Raw genomic sequence first — 27,061 nt, 5'->3', positions numbered from 1 at the left:
TGATTTATTATCCTGTCTAAAGGGACGTCCTTTTGAAGCTGAGATGAGGAGGAATTTCTTCAGCCAGAGGCTAATGAACGTGTGGAGTTCATTGCCACAGAGGGCCATGGAGCCCAATAGTTGGGCGGGTTTAAGACAGATTGATAAAGGTTAGTTTTATTTGTCACATGTGCATTGAAACATACAGTGAAGTGTGTTAATGTGCTGTGGGGTGGCCCACAAATTTCACTGTGCTTCCAGTACCTAGGTTCTTGATTGGTAAGGGAATTGAGAGTTACGGGGAGAAAACATGAGGAAATCTGCAGATGCTGGAAATTCAAACAAAACACACAAAATGCTGGTGGAACACAGCAGGCCAGGCAGCATCTATAAGGAGACCCTTCATCGACAGTGCTTCTCCCTATAGATGCTGCCTGGCCTGCTGTGTTCCACCAGCATTTTGTGTGTGTGGTTACGGGGAGAAAGGAAGGTTTAAAAAAAATCTATCATGATTGAATGTCTACCTCTTCTATAGCCTTCCGGTTAGTCCTGACAAAGGGTCTCGGCCTGAAACGTCGACAGTGCTTCTCCCTATAGATGCTGCCTGGCCTGCTGTGTCCTACCAGCATTTTGTGTGTGTTGTTGTTTGAATTTCCATCATCTGCAGATTTCCTTGTGTTTGTTCTTCTATATCTTATAGGTTATGGCTTTACCGTATTGTTTCATAAATGATTGAGTGTGCCATTAAGCTGAGGAGAGTGCAGAGGAGATTTGAGAGGATGTTGCTAGGACTCAGACTGAGTTACAGAGAGAGGTTGAGCTGATCGTTTCTATTTTTCATTGGACTTTTGCAGAATGAGGGGTGTTGACAGGATGAATGCACCCAGGGTGGGGAAGTCAAGAACTAGAAGGCATAGCTTTAACATGAGAGGGGAGAGGGTTAATAGGAACCTGAGGAGCAACACTTTCCACGCAGAGGGTGGTCAGTATATCTAATGAGCTGCCAGTGGAAGTGGTTGAGGCAGGTACGATGTCAGCATTTAAAAGATACTTGAACGGGTACATGGAGAGAAAAATATGGGCCAATTATGGGCAAGTCGGGCTAGCTTAGATGGGAATCTTGGCGTGGATCACATGGTCCAAAGAGCCTGTTTCCGTGCTGTATGACTCTATCAACTTCATAAGGAAAAGGAAGCGTGTCCCCACTCTGTCCTTTTACAGCTTCTCACCTGCCTATCACTTCCCCTAGTTCCCCTCCTTCCCTTTCTCCTTCAGTCCACACTCCTCTCCTGTCAGTTCCCTTCTTCTCCAGCCCTCTACCTTTCCATACCCACCTGGCTTCACCTATCACCTTCCAGCTAGTCTGCTTTCCCATCCTCCACCTTGTTATTCTGATGTCTTCTCCTTTCCTTTTCAGTCCTGAGTAAGTGTCTCCACCTGAAACATTGACTGAAACATATCCATTTCCATGGATGCTGCCGGATCTGCTAAGATCTTCTAGAATTCTGTGTGTGTTGCAAAGGAAGAGTTTACTTAATTCATTCCTGGTTAATGTGATCCTCAGCTTCTCCACCTACCCACCACAACACCATGTCCTGTGGCACGCACAAAAACATGACAAACTAGAGTTGTCTCGGAGCCCACATTCCTCTGGGGACCAGATTCCAGGTTGCCTTAGCATAATTGAACCGAGGTATATTCCAATTTCACTCCAACATAAATCACGGAATCACAGACATTTTTGACACAGAAATCAGCCCCTTTGGACATTGTAACCAAAAGCAGACTCTTAGGGCCTATCTCACTTGCTGGCTCTTGATCCCATTCCTGTGGGATCACAAGAGTGTCTTTTAAAGTGGATGTCCATAAATACAGTACTGTGCTAAAACCGTGTATATAGCTAGTGTGCCTTAGATATTTGCATATTGCACTGTACAGCTGCCAGAAAAAAAAGCAAATTTTATGATGTGTGAATGGTGATAAACCTGATTCTGATATGGGTCCCTGTCGTGGACTGAGAGTGGGAAGGGGGCAGGGAGAGGGGAATCATGGTTGGGGAAAGGGTAAGGGAGAGGGGAGGGAGTGGGAAGCACCAGAGAGACATTCTGTAATGATCAATAAACCAATTGTTTGGAATCAAATGACCTTGCCTGGTGTCTCAGGGCTGGGAGTGTCTGCACCTGTGCCACCCCCTGCCCCTGGCACTCATTCTGACCCACACTCCTGCGACGCTCCACCCTCACTATCCTTTGCTCTTACCAGACTTACAAACTCGCTCTCCACTCCATATTGACAAATACAGTACTGTACAAAAGTCTTAGGCACCCTAGCTATATATATATATATATATATATATATATATATATATATATGTGTGTGTGTGTGTGTGTGTGCCTAAGACTTTCACAAAGTACCGTATAGTGAAGGCTTCTGCCTTCACCACCAGAGTTCCAGATCCCCATGCCCATGGTATGAAAATTAAAATCCCCTTTAATCTTCCCACCATTTTAATTTTTTTCCAGTTAAATTACTGAATTCTAAATGGTTACTCTCCATTTGTGGATTCTCCTGAGGAGATGGTTTCCTTGCAGCCTCCTTATCTAACATTATAAAATCAAAGTTAAATTGGTCCACTTTAAATTGAAGTGGAGAAATTGCCATATTTTTGTATGACAAGAACGTTCTCATCAGCTTACAGGAAAATGCTTGTAAGTTGATGAAAATCCACTATCCCATTTGTTGCGACTCTGGCATCTGCTGTCCCATTTCTTTTCCCTTAGTGCATCTCCCCCTCTGAACTTCAGTGGAGCCCTGTTTCCCAGACTCACTGCGGATGTCAATTTTCACTTAATGTGTATTGGGATCTGGAACTCCCTGTTAAAAGGGTAGTGGAGGCAGAAACACAGTACGGTGTAAAATTCATAGGCACATACAGTACGGTATATATTGCCAGTGGCCTAAGGCTTGTGCACAGTACTGTATTGTCAATGTATCTATTTCCTGCATATCTGTAAACTCACCCTTTACTCTCAGTGCTCACTGGAGAGGTTGTTCCTCAACTGTGCAACATCTCAATGTATATGAATTAAAATGCAATACATTATTCACAAGAGTGCACTCCAATCATCTGGAAAACCATAATTGAATGGCTTGTCATATGAAGAGCGTTTGATGGCTCTGGGCCTGTATTCACTGGAATTCAGAAGAATGAGGGGTGACCTCATTGAAACCTATTGAATGTTGAAAGGCTTTGATAAGAGTGGATGTGGAGATGATGTTTCCTGTAATGGGAGAGTCTAAGACCAGAGGACACAGATAGAGTGGATGTGGAGATGATGTTTCCTGTAATGGGAGAGTCTAAGACCAGAGGACACAGACAGAGTGGATGTGGAGATGATGTTTCCTGTAGTGGGGGAGTCTCAGACCAGAGGACACAGCCTCAGAACAGAGGGGTGTCCTTTTAGAACAGAGAGGAGACGGAATTTGTTTAGCCAGAGTGTGGCAAATCTGTGGAATTGTTTGCCACTTGCAGCTATGGAGGCCAAGTCCTTAAGGTAGAGGTTGGTAGATTCGTGATTGGTTACGGTATGGAGGGATATGGTGAGAAGGTAGGAGATTGGGGCTCAGAGAAAAATTGGGTCAGCCATGATGAAATGGTGGATCAGGCATGACAAATGGCCTGCTTCTGCCCCTATATTTTATGGTCTTAAAACCTGCTAGTCCTGAGCATGCAGAGTTTTATCAAATTCTATGTCACCCATTACCAAGATAATAAACACAATAGATTCTTCAGATGTTGGTAATCCAGGGTAACAAAGTAGGTATATAAGGTTATGAGGGGTATAGTTAGGGCTAATGCAAGCATGCTTTTTACACTGAGGTTGAGTGGGACTATGACCAGAGGTCATGGGTTAAGGGTGAAAGGTGAAAAGTTTAAGGGGAACATGAGGGGAAACTTCACTCAGGGGGTCATGAGAATGTGGAATGAGCTGCCAGCACAAGCTCAATTTCAACTTTTAAGAGAAGTTTGGATAGGTACATGGACAGTAGGGGTTTGGAAGGTTATGGTCCCAGTGTGGGTCGATGGGACTAGGTAGGTTAAATTGTTTCAGCATGGGCTTAATAGGCCAAAAGGTCTGTTTCTGTGTTGTACTTCTCTATGACTAAATAACACACAAAGAACTGGAAGAACTCAGCAGGTCAGGGACAATCTATGGAAATAAATCAAAAGTTGGTGTTTTGGGCCAAGACCCTCCATCAGGATCAGAACTTAATTCTCCTGTAGTGACAGCCTGACCTGATGAGTTGCTCCAACATTTTGTGTGTTACAAACTCAAGTAAGTCTGCAGATGCTGGAAATCCAAAGCAACACACTCAAAAATGCTGGAGGAACTCAGCAGGTCAGGATATCTCTGTGGAAAAGAGTAAACAGTTGACGTTTCAGGCCAAGACCCCTCTTCAGGACTGAGAGGAAGGGGGAAGATGCTGGGATAAAAAGGTGGGGTATGGGAGGGGCAGAGCCTAACTGGAAGTGACAGGTGAAGCCAAGTGAGTGGGAAAGGCCAAGGGCTGGAGAAGAAAGAATCTGACAGGAGAGGAGAGTGGACCACAGGAGAAAGGGAAGGAGTAGGAGACCCAGGGGAAAGTAATAGGCAGGTGAGAAGAAGAGAAATAGTGAAAGAGTGGGGAATAGAGTAGGGTGTAGGAGAGATCAATATTCATGCCATCAGGTTGGAGGGTACCCAGGCAGAATATAAGGTGTTGCTCTTCCATTCTGAGGGTAGCCTCACCTCAGCATAAGAGGAATCTGTGGACTGGCATGTCAGAATGGGAATGGGAATCAGAATTAAAATATTTGGCCTCCGGGATGTCCCTCTTGAAGCGAATGGTGTGGAGGTGCTTTTACGGTTAGTAAAACTGTCTTCGTTGTGTTATTAATTGAGCCCTAGAATAATTCTATTATGTGCTTGTGTCACCCTCTCTAAGGTCAGTGGTGAAGGTGTGGGGTCATAAAGCATAGGAGAGTACAGCACAGTATGGGCACTATAGCCCACAAAGTCGTGCTGACCTATTAAAACTTACTCCCACCATCAATCTCATTCTTCCCTCCTACACAGCCCACGCCCCTCCATTTTTCTTGCTGGCCCTTTTGACCAGCTCATTCTCGATCAGCTTATTTGTCAGGCACAGTGGGAGTGTAGCTATTTTTACAGGTTGTTCACTTCAGTGAGACGGGCCTTGCTGAGTTGTTGCCGAACTGACAGCAGTGAATCTGGGACCAGCAACATCAGATTAAACTCAACCTGCAGACACTTAAAATAAATACTACTCTGTCGGTGAGTAAAACCTGTCCTTCCCAGCCACGTTTCTGAAAGTTAATCATTTTTTTCACATGCCAGGGTAATTTGGGATGGCAGGAATATTTCAGTCCAGCTTCACCTATCCATCCAATTTAATATCCTGTTTAAAACATTATATTTTTCTGAATAAATTCCAATAGCATTTATCCATTCAATCCCTATTTCCCCAAGTTCCTTCTTTTACAAAAATCTATGGAACAGTACAGCACAGGAGCAGGCCCCGGGCCATAACGTGTGTGCTGACCAAATTAAACTGAAGCGATCTGCCTGCACATGGTCTGTGTCCATCCCTTCCCTACAGAGGACATAGTGCGTAACAGATGGAGTTCAACGCTGAGAAAGTGAGAAGTGAGGAGGTTAGAATGTCGGCACAATATTGTGGGCTGAAGGGCCTGAATTGTGTTGTTTTAGAACTTAGAAAATTACAGCACCGTATAGGCCCTTTGGCTCGTGATGTTATGCTGACCCTATAACTTCTTTTAAAAGCCAATCTAACCCTTTCCCTCCTACATAACCACCTATTTTCATGTGCTTACCTAAGAGTTCCTTAACTGCCCCAAATGTATCTGCCTCTACCACCATCCCTGACAGGGCGTTCACCATGCTCAGTGTAAAAAACCTACCCCTAATATCCCTCCTCTACTTTCCTCCAATCACCTTAACATTGTGGTCCCTCATATTAGCCATTTCTACCCTGGCAAAAAAGTCTCTGGCTATCCACTCAATCTATGTCTCTTTGTCATCTTGTACACCTCTATCAGGTCACCTCTCAAACTCCTTTCCACAGATAGAAGCCCTGGCTCACTCAATTTATCTTCATTAGTCATACTCTCTAATCTTGGTCAATGCATCCTATCATGACACTATCTAGAGGTCTTTTAAACTATTATGTCTGCCGCCATTAACATCCCAGCAGTACGTTCAAGGGGCCCACCACTCTCTGTGTAAAGGAAGACTTCCCCTGCACATTGCCTTCAGCATTTCCCCCTCAGCTATATACCCTCAGTATTTGATATTTTACATCGAGAAGGACACTGACTACCCATCTATATCTCATAATTTTATAGAAATCTTATCAGGTCACACCTCAGCCTTCAACACTCCAGAGAAAACAATCAAAGCTTGTCCAACCTCTCCTTTTAGTAGCACTCCGTAATCCAGGCAACATCCTGGTGAACCTCTTCGTACCTTCTTCAAAGCTCCCATGTTCTTCCTGTAATGTGCTGATCAGAACTGGACACAATTATGACTTAATTTAATGTTTTTAATTATTAATGCACTTTTAGTCAACACTAAAGATATTCTCAATAATATGACATCTATAGACTTCTGACAAAGAGCATCTTAAAGATTTGCAATTCCCTGAACAGAGAAATTCCTCTTCATCTCAGTCCAAAATGCCTGAGTTTTTATACGAAATCTGTGACCTTCTCACTTCGCTGTCCAATTACACAAGCCAGAAAAAGCAATCTCTTATGGTCATAGAGCACCATAAAAAGGGGCCTTTGGCCTATCAGGTCTGTGCCAAACTGTTATTCCACCTAGTTCCATTGACCCACACTTGGGACCATACAGATCTCCACATCCTCAAATCCACACACTTATCCAAATTTCTCTTAAATGTTGAAATCGAAGCCACATCCGTTACTTCTTCTGGCAGCTCGTTCCACACTCTCACCACCCTCTGAGTGAATAAGTTCCCCAGAACCAGTTCACCTTTCACTCTTAACCTACGACCTCTAGTTCTAGTCTCACCCAAGCTTGCTTCAATTAAAGCAATCTATACCCCTCATCATTTTGCCAACCTCCATCAAATCTCCCTTCATTCTCCTCTGCTCCTGAGAATAAAGTCCACCCAACTCAACTTTTTCCCCTAACTCAAGTCTCGTAAGCTCCCTATCTATAAAATGTATTGGAATGTCCTGAAACAAATGAGGAAAGACCACCTCATTAGTGAATTGAGAGTAAATCTGCTCCCTCACAGTCATGCCAGTAAACTAGTGGTCAAAAGTTACCTGTAATGGTCAGTATCACCGTTCCAATAATCATGACGAGTGCCTGAAGAGTATCAGTGTAAATAACAGCAGCCAGGCCACCTGAAACCAGATCAAAACAGAATGAAACTAAGTTATTATCCTTGCTCGTCAACACCGCAGAATAGATTGAACACCTAATAAGATCTCATGCTGGTGTAACAAGGACAAAAGTGCTGGAAGAATCCATCCAGTCAAGCAGCATCTGTGGAAGGAGAAATCGGTTAATATCTTAGGCCTGGGACTCTTCCTCAGAAATGGGAAAGAATGGAGGGGTTACAGTTTTCAAAGTAGATTGAATGTAAGAAGATAAAAGAAATCTTTTAAGACAGAGTACTGTACAAATGTCTTAGGCACATATATGATATATAGCTAAGACTTTTTACACAGTACTGTATTTGTCAACGCGGAGCAAAGCTGATGGGAGCAAAGGATGTTTGGAAAGTCGAGGGTGGAGTGCTGTGAGAGGGATGTGGGAGAGAAGGAATGCAGACACACCCAGCCCTGAGACACCGGGCAAGCTTATTTGAATCCAAACAAGTGGTTTATTGTTCATTACAGGATGTCTCTCTGGTGCTTCCTGCATCTTCCCCTCTCCCTTCCCCTTTTCCTAACCATGATTCCCCCCTCCCTGCCCCCTCCCCACTCTCAGTCCACAACAGAGACCCATACCGGAATCAGTTTTATCATCACTCATACATGTTATGAAATTTGTTTATTTTTATTGCAGCAGCAGTACAGTGCAATACATAAAATTACTACAGTACTGTGCAAAAGTGTTAGGCGCAAACAAGAGAAAACCTGCAGATGCTGGAAATCCAAAGCAACACACGCAAAATGCTGGAGGAGCTCAGCAGGCCCGGCAGCATCAGTGGAAAAGAGCAAACAGTCAACGTTTTGGGCCGAGACCTCAAAAACATTGCCTGTTCATGCTTTTCCATAGATGCTGCTTGGCCTGCTGAGTTCCTCCAGCATTTTATATGTGTTGCATTAAAAGTCTTAGGTAACCTAGCTTTATATATATATATACCTACGACTTTTGCACAGTACTGTAGGTTTTATTCATAGATACAGCTTGGTACCAGGCCCTTCTGGCGCAATGATCCCATGCCATCCAATTACACCCATGTAACCTTTTAACCTTTGGGCTGGCCGGTGGTGTAGTGGCATCAGTACTGGACTTCAAGGCGTATGACCCTGAGTTTGAATCTGGCCAGGCCCTGAATCCTGGACAGGATAGTATCTACATGGAAGAAAGGCCCGGCAATCTACTTCTGTATCTTGCCACGAAAGCACCATCCATAGACTCAATGGCACTCAACAGCAACAACCTCTTAACCTATTAATCTTCATGTCTTTGCAGCACAGGAGGAAACCAAAGCACTTGGGGAGAATGTGCAAACTCCTTACAGCAGAAGAGCAGCGGAATTGAACCCGGGTCGCTGGTGCTGTAGTAGTGTTATGCTAACCGCTAAGCTACCATGCTGCATATTCGGAACCAGTACAAAAAAAAATCTGACGATTCAGGAAATCTGAAATAGAAACACAGAAAATCTACAGCACAATGCAGGCCCTTCAGCCCAGAAAGTTGTGCTGAACATGTCCCTACCTTAGAAATTACTAGGCTTACCCATAGCCCTCCATTTTACAAAGCTCCATGTACCTGTCTAAAAGTCTCTTAAAAGAACCTATCGTATCTGCCTCTACCACCGTTGCCAGCAGCCCATTCCACATACTCACCACTCTCTGAGTAAAAAACTTACCCCTGATATCTCCTCTGTACCTACTCCCCAGCACCTTAAACCTGTGTGCTCTTGTGGCAACCATTTCAGCCCTGGGAAAGAGCCTCTGACTATCCACACGATCAATGCCTCTCATCATCTTGTACACCTCTATCAGGTCACCTCTCATCCTCCATCTCCCCAAGGAGAAAAGGCCAAGTTCACTCAACCTATTCTCATAAGGCAAAATGCTGGAAACACACAGTTGTTGAACTCGGCAGAAGAAACAGATTTTGTCGTTAAGTCCTGATGAAAGGTCTCAGTCCAAATTGTGGACTGTTCATTTCATCCCCATAGATGCTGCCTGACCTGCTGAGCTCCTCCAGAAAATTTTGTGGTTGTGTTCCTTCCGACAGGTGCAGTCTGAACTGCTGAGGGTTTCCAGCAATCTCTGTCTCCATTTGTTTAATTCCTTTTTAACATGCTCAGTGTAGTATTAACCCACAAGTGAAAAAAAAATGTGAAGATGCTTCAGATCTGAAGAATTAATTCTTTCTGCTCTGATGCTAACGATGGAAATCTATTATTTGTACAATATGGCACTTCAGTGCGAGTCTGTCTTCTGCCTTCCATTGACCAGCCCTTGCACAGACCCTTTCTATCATAGGTTTTCATCATTCTCACTAGAAGTTCACAGTACAGAACAGTTACCCTGCTCCAAGGACACATTCCACTTTGAAGTTAGAAATGGCTTCCTGGTCAATTATCTTGAAAGCCCACATTTTGTTGGTTCTGGCAATCTATTCAAATAATCCAATTTTCCCTGTGATCTTCCCCAATTCTATACAAACGCTTCCTTATAAACCACTGCACCCAGCAGCTTTGACAGAGTGAAGAACTTCACTGGAGTTTAGAAGAGTGAGGGGGATCTCATAGAATGTTATCAAATATTGAAAGGCCTGGATATGCTGGACATGGAGAGAATGTTTCCTACAGTGGGGAGTCTACGAAACAGGGCACAGCTTCAGAAGAGAAGGAAGTCCCTTTTGCAACTCCCGTGATTTTACTGTATTTCGTGGCTACCTGGAGAAGATGAATATCAGTGTTGTGTTGTATAGGCATACTTTAATAATAAAATGAACCTTTGAACCTTTAGAACAGAAATGAGGAGGAATTTCTTTAGCCAGAGACTGGTGAATCTGTGGAATTCATTGTAGTAGATGATTATAGAAGCCAAGTCACTGGGTATATTTAAAGTGGAGATTGACAGGTTCTTGATTAGTATGGGCTTCAAAGGTTATGGGGAGAAGGCTGGAGAATGGGTTTGAGTGGGATAATAATTCAGACGCAATGGAATTGTAGAGCAGGCTCCTTAAGCTGAATGGCCTAATCCTACTCTTACATTTGCTATTAAATACTTCTTGAGCACCAAAATAGAAGCTGTGAACTATCATGGATGCTAGATGAAGCTGTGCATTTTTCAAAGGATAAGAACCGTGTTCTCCGTGCTTGTCTGACACAGCAAGTCAAGCGTGTGTGATAATTCATGAGGAAGTCACAACTTTCTGCTGAAGGTCACCTAGTAAAAATGTTAGAGACTGGTCACGCTACATTAGCATTATGTATTAGTAGTCATAGACTAAAGCTCTGTGATTTAAATCTAACTTTAGAAAAAGATTACATCATTGTGATGTCTTCCATTTCCCACTCCGGAAGACCTTGTGGCCTGATTGTCATTCTAAACCAAGTGTCAGGTGTGTGTTGTGAAAAATGATTCATCAGTTGACGCTCATAATATTCAGCCCTTAGAATCAGAACGAGGTTTACTACCACTGACGTAGAGAACATAGAACATTAAAGCACAGTACAGCCCTTCTGCCCACAATGTTGTGCCAGCCTTTTAACCCACACAAAGATAAATCTTACCCTTCCCTCCTCTGTCTCTCAATTTTTCTATCATCCATGCGCCAGCTTGTTGTGAAATGTGTTGTTTTTAGCAGCCGTGCAGTGCAACAAATAAGAAATTACTAGAAGTTACAAAAACGAAAGATTAACTCTATTTGTCACATGTACTTTGAAACATCAAAACATTCGGGTAAAATGGGTAATTTGCGTCATCGACCAACATTGGCAAGTGTTGCCATGCTTCCATCACCAACAAAGCTGTTCCGGTTAGTAGACTGTGTGCAGCTTGCTAACCCTAAGCCGTATGTCTTTTTGAAGTGGTTGGAAACCAGAGCATCAGGAGGAAACCTACGCGGTCACAGGGAGAACATACAAAATCCTTACAGACAGCGGTGGGAATCGAATCCCAATCAGAGGTTGTTGGCACTGTAATAGTGTTTCACTAACCACTATGCCTCTGTGCGACACAATGCAAAGTGGAATGGTGAGGTAGTGTTCTTGGGTTCATGAGCCGTTCAGAAATCTGATGGCGGAGAGGAAGAGGTTCTTCCTAAAATATTCAGTGTGGGTCTTCAGGCTGCTGTACCTCCTCTTATTATTTGCATGATTTGTCTTCTTTTGCACATTGGTTGTTGTTCAGTCTTTGTTTATGTATAGCTTTTCCTTAAACTCTATTGTATTTTTTATATTATATTCCTGTAAATGTCCACAAGAAAATGAATCTCACGGTAGTATATGATGACGTATCTTTACTTTGCTTTATTGTCACCAAACAATTGACACTAGCGTACAATCATCACAGTGATATTTGATGCTTCGCGCTCCCTGGAGTAAAAATCGAAGTAAATATAATAAAAATTTTAATTATAAATCATAACTAGAAAATAGAAAAGGGAAAGTAAGGTAGTGCAAGTCAGGTCTGGATATTTGGAAGGTACGGCCCAGATCCGGGTCAGGATCCGTTCAGCAGTCTTATCACAGTTGGAAAGAAGCTGTTCCCAAATCTGGCCGTACGAATCTTCCATCTCCTGAACCTTCACCCAGAAGGAAGAGGCACAAAAAGTGTGTTGGCTAGGTGGGTCGTGTCCTTGATTATTATCTGTATTTGATAATAAATTTACAATGACTTAGACTAATGTTAGTGATGAGAAGAGGACTGCTCCAGATGGCGAAGCTTCCCTTATGCCAAGTTTGGAGATTTTCAGGGTGGATTGAGACTTAATTATAGATCACAGAGGGAAATCATGAAATAACACACCAGTATTTCCTTCATTCCTTACTAATCGCACAGATATCAAAGAATAGCATTGCTCAAATTCCAGAGGCATGTCAACATTAGCAAAATTGCTGAGACCGTTTGCAAAACTGTTGTCACGTCCTTCTTCACCCATCCCCACACCACAAAGAGGTCAGATACTCCCTCTGATAATGTAGATTGACAATTCAAGACTGCATCTTTATCATATCAAGAGCCTTTGCATGTCAAAGTAAATTTGTTATCAAAATTTGTACATGAAAGACAGGTTGTGATCTCTCGAGTCGAGTATGATGTTCTCCTAAGGTGTTATCTTTTGGTGGGTTCTCAGGTGGCCGTGAATGTTCATATTCTGATGGAGTGTGGGCAAAAGTAACTACTCGCTGTGGTTAGTGGTAACTCCACCATGGACGGTCCCAAGCCCGGCTGCAAAAGGAGGAGGGCTGGGCATGGAACCCAACTTCATCCCATAAAAACCCAGCGCTACAGAAATGCTGACAAAAGCTCCAAGGACCTCATCCCTGGGAAAGGAAGGATCTTTGAGGATGGGCTACATCTGGGGATAACTTGAAAGACTGGCCCAGGACAGAGGACTCCGGCGAGCTGCAGTCAGCAGCCTCTGCCCCAGTAGTTATGACGGGCTTAGGAAGACGTATTTTATAAGTTACCATATGCGAGCGTGCAAGCTCGCTTTCAATGCTTAAGAGAAGTTCAGATAGGTACATGGATAGGAGAAGCGTGGAAGTCTATGGTCCCGGTGCAGGTTAATGGGAGTAGATCATTTAAATAGTTCGGCACAGACTAGATGGGCTGAGGGGCCTGTTTCTGCGTTGTACTTTTTGATAGCTCTATATGCTATCTTTAGATTTATTTCTTTCAGGTATTTACAAGAAAATAAAGAAATACAATAGAACTTATGAAAAACTATGTAAACAAAGACTGACAGACTCTGCAAATGAAGGCAATTCGTACATGTACAATGTCCTGTGTATGTTACTCAAAATGGCTTCTTTGGTTTGTTACGAGTAGGAATGCTTCTTTGTCTGATAAGTGTTTCTCTCACCGTTGTTTCGCTTTAGAATGGCTGATATGGTAATTGTATTCATTTGTTAATCAATGGGGAATGTTATTGTGTCTTGTGAGGCTGGGAACTTGGGGGAGGGGTTGCGCGGGCTGGTGGTGTGAAGGGAGTCGGGAGGGAGACGCCGAGGAAGGTGGACGTGCGCTCGGAAGACCACCGGGGAGTCCTAGGTGCGAAACGTGGAGGTCGGAGGCAAGCAACGAGGGGTCGAATGGTTCGATGGTTGAGCTCCAACGAGTGCACTAAACTGACTGAACTTTGATAAGTTGGCGCCTTTTGTTTTTTTCCTTGTATATATATATTGTATTGCCTAGTACTCTTTTAATTTTAGTAAACTCTTTAAAGTGTATTTCATAACAGTATTTGTTGTGGGTTTGATACTGTTGGCGGGCGCGAGGCATAAACTCGATTCTCACAGCATCTGCGTGTACGGGAGGTGGGTTGGTGAGTGGCTGGATCTCCTTTTCCCCTAGACATATACCAGCCTTTTGGGTAAGTGTTACATACAAATAAAAAATAAATAACATTTAGAACATGAGTTGTAGAGACCTTGAATCTGAGTCATTAGGTTGTGGAATCAGTTCTGAATTGTGGTGGGTGAAGTTATCTATGGTGGTTCAGATGGTGTGGGACCTAAGGCTCCCGTACCTCCTGTCTGATGGTAGTGGTGAGGACAGAGCATGGCCTGGAGGGTTGAGGTCCCTGATGATAGATGCTGCTTCCTTGTGGCAGTGCTCCATGTAAGTGTCTTCAGTGGTGGGGAGAGCTTTTCCTGGGATGGACCATTTTCTGTAAACATTTCCATTCCTGGGCATTAGTGCTTCCAAACCAATGTCTTGTACAACAGCATCGAAGCTGTCCTTGAGCCTGCTGGTACATGCTTTCAGGCTTTTGTATCTTCTGCACAATGGGAGTGTAGAGAAGAGTGAACGTCCAGGGTGGGAGGAGCCTTTGTTATACTGGCTGTTTTTCCAAGGCAGTGGGAAGTGTAGACAGTGTCCAATGATCTATACTTGAAGAGCAGCCTCTGTTACAATGCAGAAGTGCTGACTTGAGCATATGAACGTCCCTTTAACAGTAGGGTAAAGATGACAAGAAATATACCGATATATTCACAAGACAGCACATCTACCAGGGAGCACTCGCTAGTGTGTCAATAAAGAGAGTCAGTTTGGATTTTTGTACTCGTCTATCTGGGGCAGAATTAGACCCCGCAACCTAGTGATTCCGAGGTGTGAGACTGCCTGCTGAGCCACATGAGTCGGAAGTTGTTCATGGGGTGAAGCTGGTGTTAGTGGGGTGTTATTAATCAACCACATCAGCTTACTGAAAGCTATGGCCTTCTTTTTTTCTAGGATGGAATGCATGCAGCAAATGTGTTGCAAAACAGAACATATCCTCGTTCAGAGATCTACATTCCTTAACCTTCCAACAGATAGCCTAGGTAAATATATTGTCGTCATTGCCAAAAATCTTTTACCTTAGCAACAGATTACCTCATCAGGTATGATTGGAGTTGCCTTTGTAGCCAGGTCACTGGCATTGCAACCGCAGTGCACCACTGTGTTAGCATCAGTACTCTGCCACCCAACGTAATTGCAAAATCAAAAATCCCCATGTGTAATTGTACTGGGATGGAGGTAGGTCCCTACCAAAGGAGGTGTGAGGTTCCCCTTCCCTCTGCTCACCTGCAAGGTGTGGCACCTGTTCAGCCCCCTGATCAGGGCCACGTGAAGCCATGGGAGCAGATGGTGGGTGATCGTATGAGCAGCTGGTGCATATCACAAGTCCTGGTTATGTGACCACTGATGCAAGGCATTCAATCTCTGAAGGCTACTGATATTGGCTGGGATGACCCATCTTGTAAAGACACTGCCCAGAAGAAGGCAATGGCAAACCACTTCTGGAGAAAAATTTGCCAAGAACAGTCATGGTTCTCACAGACAGAAGACCTTGATCACCCACGTCATACCACATGGCACATAATGATGACGGTGATGAATTGCATTCTTAACAATATTAACTGAATTTCATTGAACCTAAGTGGCAGCTACAGATCAGTAGCGAACTCTCTCTTACTACTGGAGTAGAAGGTTGTGGGTTCAAATCCCAACAAGGACTTGAGAGTGTTTCTCCGGTCTGAGATTCTAATGCTGTCTGAAGGAACACTGTGCTGTAGGTCATCTTGTTTATGACGCGACCAATAGCGTAATGGCGGTGGGAGCTGTGTTACCTTGGCTGCTGTGCTGACTAGGACCTCAAGCTGGGGAGGGGTCACCTGTTGCAGCCGCCCAGGGAAGGAGACACCGGGGCACAGTGTGTGGTGTGCTGGGTTGAGGGCTGACCCTCTCGTTGGTGCTACTCGTTAGTGTTCGCTCAGTGGAAGACAAGCTAGATGGCATTTGTCTGTGGCTGCACTGGCCTGAGCTGAGGAACTGCTGTGTGCTTGTTCTTGCAGAGACGTGGTTCCAGGACAACAACCTATGCACCCACAATCTACAAGCCATGCCACTTCAGCGACTTGGGCTATGTTAAGACATAGGAGCAGAATTAGGCCATTTGGCCCATCGAGTCTGCTCCACCATTTCATCAAAGCTGATCCAATTTTATTTTTGTGTTATTTTTGTGACTATGTTTTACTGCTATCTTAAGTATATGTGCTATATACTGTAATTATATTGGGTGTCCAGGAAGGGGTAGCACCTCTGGTGAAGGGGCTTGTCGTATCCATTCTGGGGCAACCATCAGACACTCAGCTCTCACCTGTGGCTCCAAGTATTGCATGTGACAGTGGCCACATCCTGGAACACCCTGGAACATATGTGTGTTGTGCTGTGTGGGACTGTTGGTACTGTGTTTTGTACCTTGACCCCAAAGGAACACTGTTTCATTTGGTTGTATTCCTGTGCGTCGTTGAATGACAGTTGAACTTGAAGTTGACAGCGAGTGTTGCTGCCCCAGAGTTCGAAGGATCCTGACCTTGGATGTCATTCTTCGGGAGTTTGGACATAATTATGTGGGTTTCCCTGGGTGCTCGGGCTTCCTCCCACATCCAAAGACGTGGCAGTAGGCTGATTCCCTCTGCTGCCCATTATGCCACTGACTTTTATGCAATGAAGTTCCCCCATCTCTGGCAGCATTCAGGCTTTCTGCATTATGTCAGTAGCCCGGTTTTCACCACTGTCTGTCATGCAAGTCCCATTTGGAGACTCAGGAATACCGTCACACTCAGATGTAGAAGAATTCTTCATTGCTGTTTCCGTAATAGTTTTGTTTGACCAGTCAGGGTTGTTCGCCCTGAGCTGAACCCCCAAACCTGTAGGTCTGGTGAACCACTCTTAGTCTAACCTCTACCCTTTGACCTGTTTACCATGGGTGACCCTACTAAGAACCAATGCCTAAAGCTCTGACTCCAGCCAACATAGATCTCTGGGTCATTGAGGCATGCAGGCCTCCAACCCTATGACGAGGTTGTGGTCCCGTTGGAGGTGTTGGCTAATTAGCCACAGTAAATTCTGCCCTTGTGTAGGTTGTTTGTCCGGGCCAAGAACTGGAGGCTGGCGACCCGATGCCTGTGAGTCTAAGAGTTCAGGACCAGGAACTGAAGGCCTAGAGGCCGCCTGTCCTAGGACTGGAGGCCTGACATGTGAGCGGGTGGGTAGGAAGGGGCTTGTTTTGCTGTTGCTGTTGTTGTTTCTGCTGCTTGTGTTGTTGAACTGAACATTGAGCGCATGCCATGTTGTCACTGGAATGTGTAATGACACTTGTGGGTTGCCACCAGCAAAGCTTTGGGTGTGTTGGCTGTTAACGCAAGCCGCGCACTTTCACTGTTTAGCAGTATGTGTGATAAATAAATCTGAATCTGAAGAGGTAAAAGAATCTCAGGGGAACAAATGGGCATGCAAGGGAGAATAAGCTGCGGGGTTGGAGGGAGAGAGAGAAACAGAGAGAGAGAAAGATAGAGGGTTAGAGAGAGAGATAATGGGAGAGAGAAGGATAGAAGGGGAGGAGAAGGGACAGGGAGAGGGAGAGGCCATACTTCAGTAACTGTGTGACATCACAAGGAGAGGCTCCACTAACTAATGACCCTTCCCTGGAGGAAAGACAAAGGGATCCAGCAGAGAGATAGATATGGACTGTTTTTCATTCAATGTTGGATGAACTCAGCAGGTCAGGTGGCATCTTTTATCTATTTATCTGTCTGTCTGTGTGCTATCAGTGTGTCTGTCTATCTGTCCATCCATCTTTCCATCAGTCTGACTATTTATATATTTAATGGGATTTATTTATTTATTAGATACATCACAGGTCCCTCTAGCTCTTCAAACCATGCTTCCCAGCAACCTCCAATTTTAACCCTAGACTAATCATGGGACAATTAACAATGACCAATTAACCTACTAACCCGGTGCTCTGTTTTCTCCCAAAGTCGAACCGGTACAACTTTGGACCATGGGAGGAAACCAGAGCACCTGGAGAAAACCCATGCATTCCACGGGGACGACGTACAGACTCCTTACAGAGAACGCCAGGGTTGATCTCCAAACTCAATGCACAAGCTGTAATAGCGTTGCGCTACAGTGGCGCCCACCTGTGCATCTGCGGAAGTGAAGTAAACATCCTACATTTCAAGCCGAGACCTCTTCATTTTCATAGTTGCTGCCTGACCTGCTGAGCTCCTCCAAGCACTTTGGGCGTATTAAACTCCACAGGCAAAGTCTATGCTCTTAAACTTGTTTTTCCACTTCACCTCAGTAATCACACACAAATTGATTGGTTACTAAGCCTTAACCCATTAAGTAATGACAATAGACAATAGACAATAGACAATAGGTGCAGAAGTAGACCATTCGGCCCTTCGAGCCTGCACCGCCATTTTGAGATCATGGCTGATCATCTACTATCAATACCCGGTTCCTGCCTTGTCCCCATATCCCTTGATTCCCCTATCCATAAGATACCTATCTAGCTCCTTCTTGAAAGCATCCAGAGAATTGGCCTCCACTACCTTCTGAGGCAGTGCATTCCAGACCCCCACAACTCTCTGGGAGAAGAAGTTTTTCCTTAACTCTGTCCTAAATGACCTACCCCTTATTCTCAAACCATGCCCTCTGGTACTGGACTCTCCCAGCATCTGGAACATATTCCCTGCCTCTATCTTGTCCAATTCCTTAATAATCTTATATGTTTCAATCAGATCCCCTCTCAATCTCCTTAATTCCAGCATGTACAAGCCCAGTCTCTCTAACCTCTCTGAGAAAGACAGTCCAGACATCCCAGGAATTAACCTCGTGAATCTACGCTGCACTTCCTCTACAGCCAGGATGTCCTTCCTTAACCCTGGAGACCAAAAATGTACACAATACTCCAGGTGTGGTCTCACCAGGGCTCTGTACAAATGCAAGAGGATTTCCTTGCTCTTGTATTCAATTCCCTTTGTAATAAAGGCCAACATTCCATTAGCCTTCTTCACTGCCTGCTGCACTTGCTCATTCACCTTCAGTGACTGATGAACAAGGACTCCGAGATCTCTTTGTATTTCTCCCTTACCCAACTCTACACCGTTCAGATAATAGTCTGCCTTCCTGTTCTTACTCCCAAAGTGGATAACTTCACACTTATTCACATCTTGGTCTCAATATCACCAAGACCAAGGAGATGGTGGTGGACTTTAGGAGATCTAGGCCTCATATGGAGCCAGTGATCATTAATGGAGAATGTGTGGAGCAGGTTAAGACCTACAAGTATCTGGGAGTACAGTTAGACGAGAAGCTAGACTGGACTGCCAACACAGATGCCTTGTGCAGGAAGGCACAGAGTCGACTGTACTTCCTAAGAAGGTTGGCGTCATTCATTGTCTGTAGTGAGATGCTGAAGATGTTCTATAGGTCAGTTGTGGAGAGCGCCCTCTTCTTTGTGGTGGCGTGTTGGGGAGGAAGCATTAAGAAGAGGGACGCCTCACGTCTTAATAAGCTGGTAAGGAAGGCGGGCTCTGTCGTGGGCAAAGTACTGGAGAGTTTAACATCGGTAGCTGAGCGAAGGGCGCTGAGTAGGCTACGGTCAATTATGGATAACTCTGAACATCCTCTACATAGCACCATCCAGAGACAGAGAAGCAGTTTCAGCGACAGGTTACTATCGATGCAATGCTCCTCAGACAGGATGAAGAGGTCAATACTCCCCAATGCCATTAGGCTCTACAATTCTACCGCCAGGACTTAAGAACTTTTTAAAAGCTATTATTAATGCTTTTTGAGATAGTGATTTAGATGCATATCATATTTTTTACTGAGTTAAGTATTGTATGTAATTAGTTTTGCTACAACAAGTGTATGGGACATTGGAAAAAAGTTGAATTTCCCCATGGGGATGAATAAAGTATCTATCTATCTATCTATTAAACGCCATCTGCCAAGTATCTGCCCACTCACCCAGCCTATCCAAGTCACCCTGAATTCTCCTAACATCCTCATCACATGTCACACAGCCACCCAGCTTAGTATCATCAGCAAATTTGCTGATGTTATTTTCTATGCCTTCATCCAAATCGTTAACGTAAATGGTAAACAGCTGTGGTCCCAATACCGAGCCCTGTGGCACCCCACTAGTCACCACCTGCCATTCCGAGAAACACCCATTCACCGTTACCCTTTGCTTTCTATTATTGGAGTATAAAATATTATGGAGTATAAAACTTGTATTATTTGCTGTGTAACCAAAACTATGTGAAATGCTAGGAATGTAGAAGACAATGGTGTGTTAATATATGTTAATGAGAGGTAGCTAAGAGATGTAGTCAGCTTTGGAGTCAGCTTTGAAGTTTGCTATTTGCTATGCATGTATCCAATTGAATGTAGAAGACAATGGTGTGATATTGAGGGGTAGCTAAGAGATGTAGATTAGAACATGAATAAGTCAATAGGTAGAAACAATAGTGGCAGATGTACTTGTGATACGCAACTGTAGACAGATTGGATATGCTAATGCAACTAAACCAGGAGATTGCTATAAAAAATGCTATGTACAAGGATCGGTGGGCAATCAGCGACTAGCTCACTGACTGTCTCAGCTTTGATTTGCAAATTAAAGTTTAACCCTTCTTGAAGAATTTTCTGCATCTCCTGGTCATTTGTGAGGCACAAAAAACCACGACACTATCTGCCAACCGGTTTTCTATCCATGTCAATGCCTTCCCCCTGATGCCCTGAGCTTTGATTTTACCCACCAATCTCCTATGTGGGACCTTATCAAATGCCTTCTGAAAATCAAGGTACACTACATCCACTGGATCTCCCCCGTCTAACTTCCTGGTTACATCCTCGAAAAACTCCAACAGATTAGTCAAGCATGATTTACCCTTGGTAAATCCATGCTGGCTCGGCCCAATCCTATCACTGCTATCTAGATATGCCACTATTTCATCCTTAATAATGGACTCTAGCATCTTTCCCACCACCGATGTCAGGCTGACAGGTCGATAGTTCTCTGTTTTCTCCCTCCCTCCTTTCTTAAAAAGTGGGATAACATTAGCCATTCTCCAATCCTCAGGGACTGATCCTGAATCTAAGGAACATTGGAAAATGATTACCAATGCATCCGCAATTTCCAGGGCCACCTCCTTTAGTACCCTAGGGTGCAGACCATCTGGACCTGGGGATTTGTCAGCCTTCAGTCCCATCAGTCTTCTCATCACCATTTCCTTCCGAATGTCAATCTGTTTCATTTCCTCTGTTACCCTATGTCCTTGGCCCATCCATACATCTGGGAGATTGCTTGTGTCTTCCTTAGTGAAAACAGATCTAAAGTACTCATTAAATTCTTCTGCCATTTCTCTGTTTCCCATAACAATTTCACCCAATTCATTCTTCAAGGGCCCAACGTTGTTCTTAACTATCTTCTTTCTCTTCACATACCTAAAAAAGCTTTTGCTATCTTCCTTTATATTCCTGGCTAGCTTGCGTTTGTACCTCATTTTTTCTCCCCGTATTGTCTTTTTAGTTAAGTTCTGTTGTTCCTTAAACACTTCCCAATCATCTGTCCTCCCACTCACCTTAGCTCTGTCATATTTCCTTTTTTTTTAATGCTATGCAATCTCTGACTTCCTTTGTCAACCACTGTGGCCCCTTTCCCCCCTTTGAATCCTTCCTTCTCTGGGGGATGAACTGATTTTGCATCTTGTGCATTATTCCCAAGAATACCTGCCATTGCTGTTCCACTGTCTTTTCTGCTAGGCTATTCGTCCAGTCAACTTTGGCCAGCTCCTCCCTCATGGCTCCATAGTTTCCCCTGTTCATCTGCAACACTGACACCTCCGAGCTGCCCTTATCGTTCTCAAATTGCAGATAAAAGCTTATCATATTGTGATCACTACCTCCTAATGGCTCCTTTACTGCGAGATCGCTTATCAAATCCTGTTCATTACATAACACTAAATCCAGAATAGTCTTGTCCCTGGTCGGCTCTCGTACAAGCTGTTCCAAGAATGCATCCCGTAGGCACTCTACAAACTCCCTATCCTGTGGTCCAGCACCAACCTGATTCTCCCAGTTCACCTGCATGTTGAAATCCCCCATAACTACTGCGACATTACCTTTGCCACATGCCAATGTTAACTCCCTATTCAACTTGCACCCAATATCCATGCTACTGTTTGGTGGCCTGTAGACAACACCCATTTGGGTCCTTTTGCCCTTACTGTTCCTCAGTTCTATCCACACAGACTCTACTTCTCCTGACCCTATGTCCCCCCTTGCAAAGGACTGAATCTCATTCCTCGCCAACAGGGCCACCCCACCCCCTCTGCCCACATTTCTGTCCCTACGATAGCACGTATACCCTTGTATATTCATTTCCTAGGTCTGATCTCCCTGCAGCCATGTCTCCGTTATCCCAACAACATCATAGTTACCCATTCGCACCTGGGCTTCAAGCTCATCTGCCTTATTTCTGACACTTCGTGCATTCAGATATAGAATTTTTAACCCATTTCTCCTCTCTCTGTTTGAATCGCTGCCTATTGTGCTTAACCCAGCTCCCCGAACTCCCATCGGGCTATACGCCCCTAGAATTTTGTTGTCCTTCCTAAATTTACTTATTCTTTCAACACATTTAACTCCATGTTCCGTCAGACCATCCCTCTGTACATGAGTCCTCCTTATCACTTGTTCCGCCCCACCTTCCTCTACTACACACTTAATATTCCGGAACCGTGTAGTCCCCACCTATCCTTTATTCTTCCTCTCGCTATCCTCTCTCACATTCTGGAACCCCGCCCAGAATGACAAATAGGCTTCTGTTAGTTTTTTTATATGTGGTGTCATTGTCAAGAAATCACCTTCTTTGCAAACAAGGTTCTTTAAGGAGGACACTTTTAATCAAATTCAGCACGATTTTCAATTACGTTGTAACTAAAAAAGGTAAAGCAGCAGTTTGTCAAGGATGGCCTAGTGGTTAGCACAACGGGTTACACTGATTGGCTTCATTTGCCACCACTCTCTGCAAGGAGTTGTACAGTACGTCCTCCCCGTGACTGTGTGTGTCTCCTCTGGGTGCTCTGGTCTGCTCCCACATTCCAAAGACGTACACTTAGGGTTAGAGTCAGTAAGTTGTGAGCATACAACCATAAGACATTGGAACATGGATGGGCCATTCAGCCCATCAAGCCTTCTCGGCCATCCATTATGCTTGATTTATTATACCTCTCAACACCATTCTCCTGCCACCTCCCTGTAACATTTGAGACCCTTACTAATCAAGAACTTATCAACCTCTGCATTAAATATACCCAATGACTTGGCCTTCACAGCTGTCTGTGGCATTGAATTCCACAGATTCATCACCTGCTGGTAATGAAATTCCTCCTCATCTCTGTACTAAAGGTTCAAAGGTTCATTTTACTGTCAAAATTTGCCTGTGCAATACAACTCTGATATTCGTCTTCTCCAGGTAGCCATGAAATACAGAAAAAGCATGAACTTGTAAAGGGACTCCTTCCCTTCTGAGTCTGTGTCCTCTTTTGTAGACTCCCCAAGACAGGAAACATCCTCTCCATGTCCATTATATCCAGGCCATTCAATATTCGATAGGTTTCAACACTTGCTATGTTGGTGACAAAAACACTTGTGGGCTATACCCAGCACAATCCTCAGACTATGTTGGTTGTGGATGCACACGATATATTTTGGCCCGAAATGTTGACTGTACTCTTTTCCATAGGTGCTGAGTTCCTCCAGCATTTTACATAGAAACATAGAAAATCTACAGCACAATACAGGCTCTTTCGGCCACAAAGTTGTGCTGAAAATGTCCCTACCTTAGAAATTACTAGGCTTACCTATAGCCCTCTATTTTTCTAAGCTCCATGTACCTATCTAAAAGTCTCTTAAAAGACCCTATTGTATCGGCCTCCACCACCGTTGCTGGCAGCCCATTCCACGCACTCACCACTCTCTGAGTAAAAAACTTACCCCTGACATCTTCTCTGTACCTACTCCCCAGCACCTTAAACCTGTGTCCCCTTGTGACAACAATTTCAGCCCTGGGAAAAAGCCTCTGACTATCCACACGATTAATGCTTCTCATCGTCTTATACACCTCGATCAGGTCACCTCTCATCCTCCGTCGCTCCAAGGAGAAAAGGCTGAGTTCACTCACCCTATTCTCATAAGGCATGCTCCCGGATCCAGGCAATATCCTTGTAAATCTCCTCTGCACTCTTTCTATGGCTTCCACATCCTTCCTGTAGTGAGGTGACCAGAACTGAGCACAGTACTCCAAGTGGGGTCTGACCAGGGTCCTACATAGCTGCAACATTATCTCTCGGGTCCTACATAGCTGCAACGTTATCTCTCGGCTCCTAAACTCAATTCCACGATTGATGAAGGCCAATACACCGTACGCCTTCTTAACCAGAGTAAACCTGCTCAGCTGCTTTGAGCGTCCTTTGGACTCAGACTGAAAGTTCCCTCTGATTCTCCACACTGCCAAGAGTCTTACCATTAATACTATATTCTGCCATCATAATTGATCTACCAAATTGAACCACCTCACACTTATCTGGGTTGAACTCCATCTGCCACTTCTCAGCTCAGTTTTGCATCCTATTGATGTCCTGCTTTAAGCTCTGACAGCCCTCCACACTATCCACAACACCTCCAACCTTTATGTCATCAGCAAATTTACTAACCCATCCCTCCACTTCCTCATCCAGGTCATTTATAAAAAATCATGAAGAGTAGGGGTCCCAGAACAAATCCCTGAGGCACACCACTGGTGACCGACCTCCATGCAGAAAATGACCCATCTACAACCACTCTTTGCCTTCTGTGGGCAAGCCAGTTCTGGATCCACAAAGCAATGTCCCCTTGGATCTCATGCCTCCTTACTTTCTCAATAAGCCTTTCATGGGGTACCTTATCAAATGCCTTGCTGAAATCCATATACACTACACCTACTGCTCTACCTTCATCAATGTGTGTGTGTATTTCATCATAAGTTTTGATGTACATTTGGCAAGTAAAGCTAAACTTTCTATTAAAACAGACGATACAAAGAGGTTGCAGGTTCTGAGTTTGCCATGTGTTTGAATTTGACAGTCTTCCACCAAACTAAACTAGAAGGGGTCTTCTAAGTCACACCAAAGCATGAGTAAGTCTTCAGCAGTATTTAGAAACTGACATCAAACATGACCTCTTTAAAAGCCTGTCTAGCTCTTAAAAATTCCGGTGGATAATCCTGAACGATCCAAAACTGTTGATCAAAAAATTGTATTATGTGTTTCTTCCTTGATTCACGAAGGATCTGTTCTTTAATCTGATAGTCATAAAAGCGATTGATAATAGAGCGAGGTTTGGCAGGATCCCAATTAGGCCGGGTAACTCAGTGAACGCGCTCAAATTTTGGTAGTTCCGATAATATATCAGGGAATAAATCTTTCAATGTTTGAGCACAAAAATCGATAGGTTGATTACCCTCCAGTTTTTCAGGAAGCCCAAGAATTCTGATATTGCACCTTCAATTCCTGGTCTCCAAATCTGTCAGTTTCTTCAGTAACGCGTCGTATTTTTTAAGTTGTTCCTTAGAAGTTTTCTTGTGACCTTCGATATCCTTCTGCAACACCGGCAGAGATTCTTCGTGTAGCTTAATATGAATTTCATGGTCATTCACAGTCTGCTATATACTTCCAAGTTTCCGATTAAGCATTTTCAGTTCAGATTTAACCAGGTCAAAGGAATTCTGTAACAAGTCAAACTTGGATTCCAAGTCATCCAGTTTATTCAATTTTTCGAGTCTCTCTGAAATTTGTTGAGACATTTCAGCCAAAGTCTCTAAAGTAACCTCTTTTCTAGCATGTTTTCTACTCATGGTGTTCTCACCGAGATAGGTTTAAACAGCAAAGTAAGCAAATAATTTTGGAGCACGTAGCTACTGCAACCTACTTCATTACAGCCACCGGAAGTCCGACTTTTAAAGAGGTCATGTCTGATCTTTTTAAGCTTGGCTGTCGCCTTTCTCTCAGAGATCCGTGCAAACTCAAGGTTACTACTTCTGACAATAAGGTTTCTTGGTTTACGAAGCCTGAAGAAGCTAAGAAATTTTTACATAGTCTCCATGCTTAAATTCAACCTTGAGTTGCTTTATGCTAAATGTTTTAATTTCAGGTGTTCAATCAAGTAATTGGCGCTTTGTTGATAACAAGGTTTCTTGGTTTTACGAAGTTTTAATCATTTGTTTGATTAAGTAACTGGTGCCTTGTTATCTTTCAAACTATGCAAAACATGCAGGCAGACTGCATCCATTTTCTCTTTTGTTGTTTTCCGTCTTTATATGGGTCCTCTAATGTTACTTTCTCGCAGCTCTTTTTAAACAAAACGTTATACTCTCTCAGTGTTATTTTTATTTTTACCTTCCTTTTAGTAATTTGACTGAAAGTAATTATGTAGGGTATACATGTAGTAATTACTGAGGAATAGGGTGTTTTGCTTTACTTTAAATTCATTCAGATTTTTCCTATCTTTTGATTATTTATACACATTTCGGTCTTTTACTGTTTTTCAATAGTGTACGATATTCTATTGCTGGTTTTTGTTTTTTTTTCATTATTTTACATTTTGTCATTTTGTTTTTTTTCTCCCTTGAATGCCTTAGTTATGTAGGAAGTTATCTAAACCGCTTCCCTTTCTAATTATTTTCTATTTGTTTCTTTACTCTTTTTTTGCACCCGCGAGTATATGTTGTTTCACTTATTGATTTTCCTTATTTGATTTTCCTTATCTGTCTTTCCTCTTTACCGAGACTAATACTTATATTTTCCCATGGTTTTTTCTCATAAATAGTAAACTTATTTACTTTGATATTTTGTTTTTGTATACATATATTTACAATCGTTTATTCAGCACAGCTATACATATATATTTTCTAGAGCCACCGGAGTTCTGGGTTGGGAATGTTAGATTTAGTCTTCAGCCTCACTTGGCTGATTTTTCTCTTTGGGGGGAGGGAGGGGGGAAATGGGTTCTTCCAGAAAGCTGATCGAAGGTTTTTACTGTTTTATTTATTCGCTATCTACATGTCTGTGATTAACTTTTATACATTACTAAAGGATACTTGATGGATTCTTTTATTAATATACTCAGCTTTAATGTGAAAGGTCTAAATAACCCTGTTAAACGAAATAAGATTTTCTCATATCAGGAAACTTAAAACTCATATAATCTTTCTCCAAGAAA

General features: G+C 43.5%; 1 protein-coding gene across 2 annotated transcripts in view; it reads right to left on the bottom strand.

Moving 5' to 3' along the window:
- slc5a10 (solute carrier family 5 member 10) overlaps positions 1–27,061 on the bottom strand; it is a 216,363-nt gene that overhangs the window by 104,461 nt on the left and 84,841 nt on the right. For both annotated transcript variants that reach the window (XM_073060232.1, XM_073060233.1), the window contains exon 7: positions 7,355–7,435. In XM_073060232.1, coding sequence (XP_072916333.1) covers positions 7,355–7,435 — 81 coding nt within the window. The remainder of the gene's footprint in view (positions 1–7,354; positions 7,436–27,061) is intronic.

This window comes from Hemitrygon akajei, chromosome 11 (genome assembly GCF_048418815.1).
Source record: "Hemitrygon akajei chromosome 11, sHemAka1.3, whole genome shotgun sequence".
NCBI lineage: Eukaryota > Metazoa > Chordata > Chondrichthyes > Myliobatiformes > Dasyatidae > Hemitrygon > Hemitrygon akajei.
Note: the sequence above shows the minus strand (reverse complement) of the source record. Positions and strands in the feature narration are given on the sequence as shown.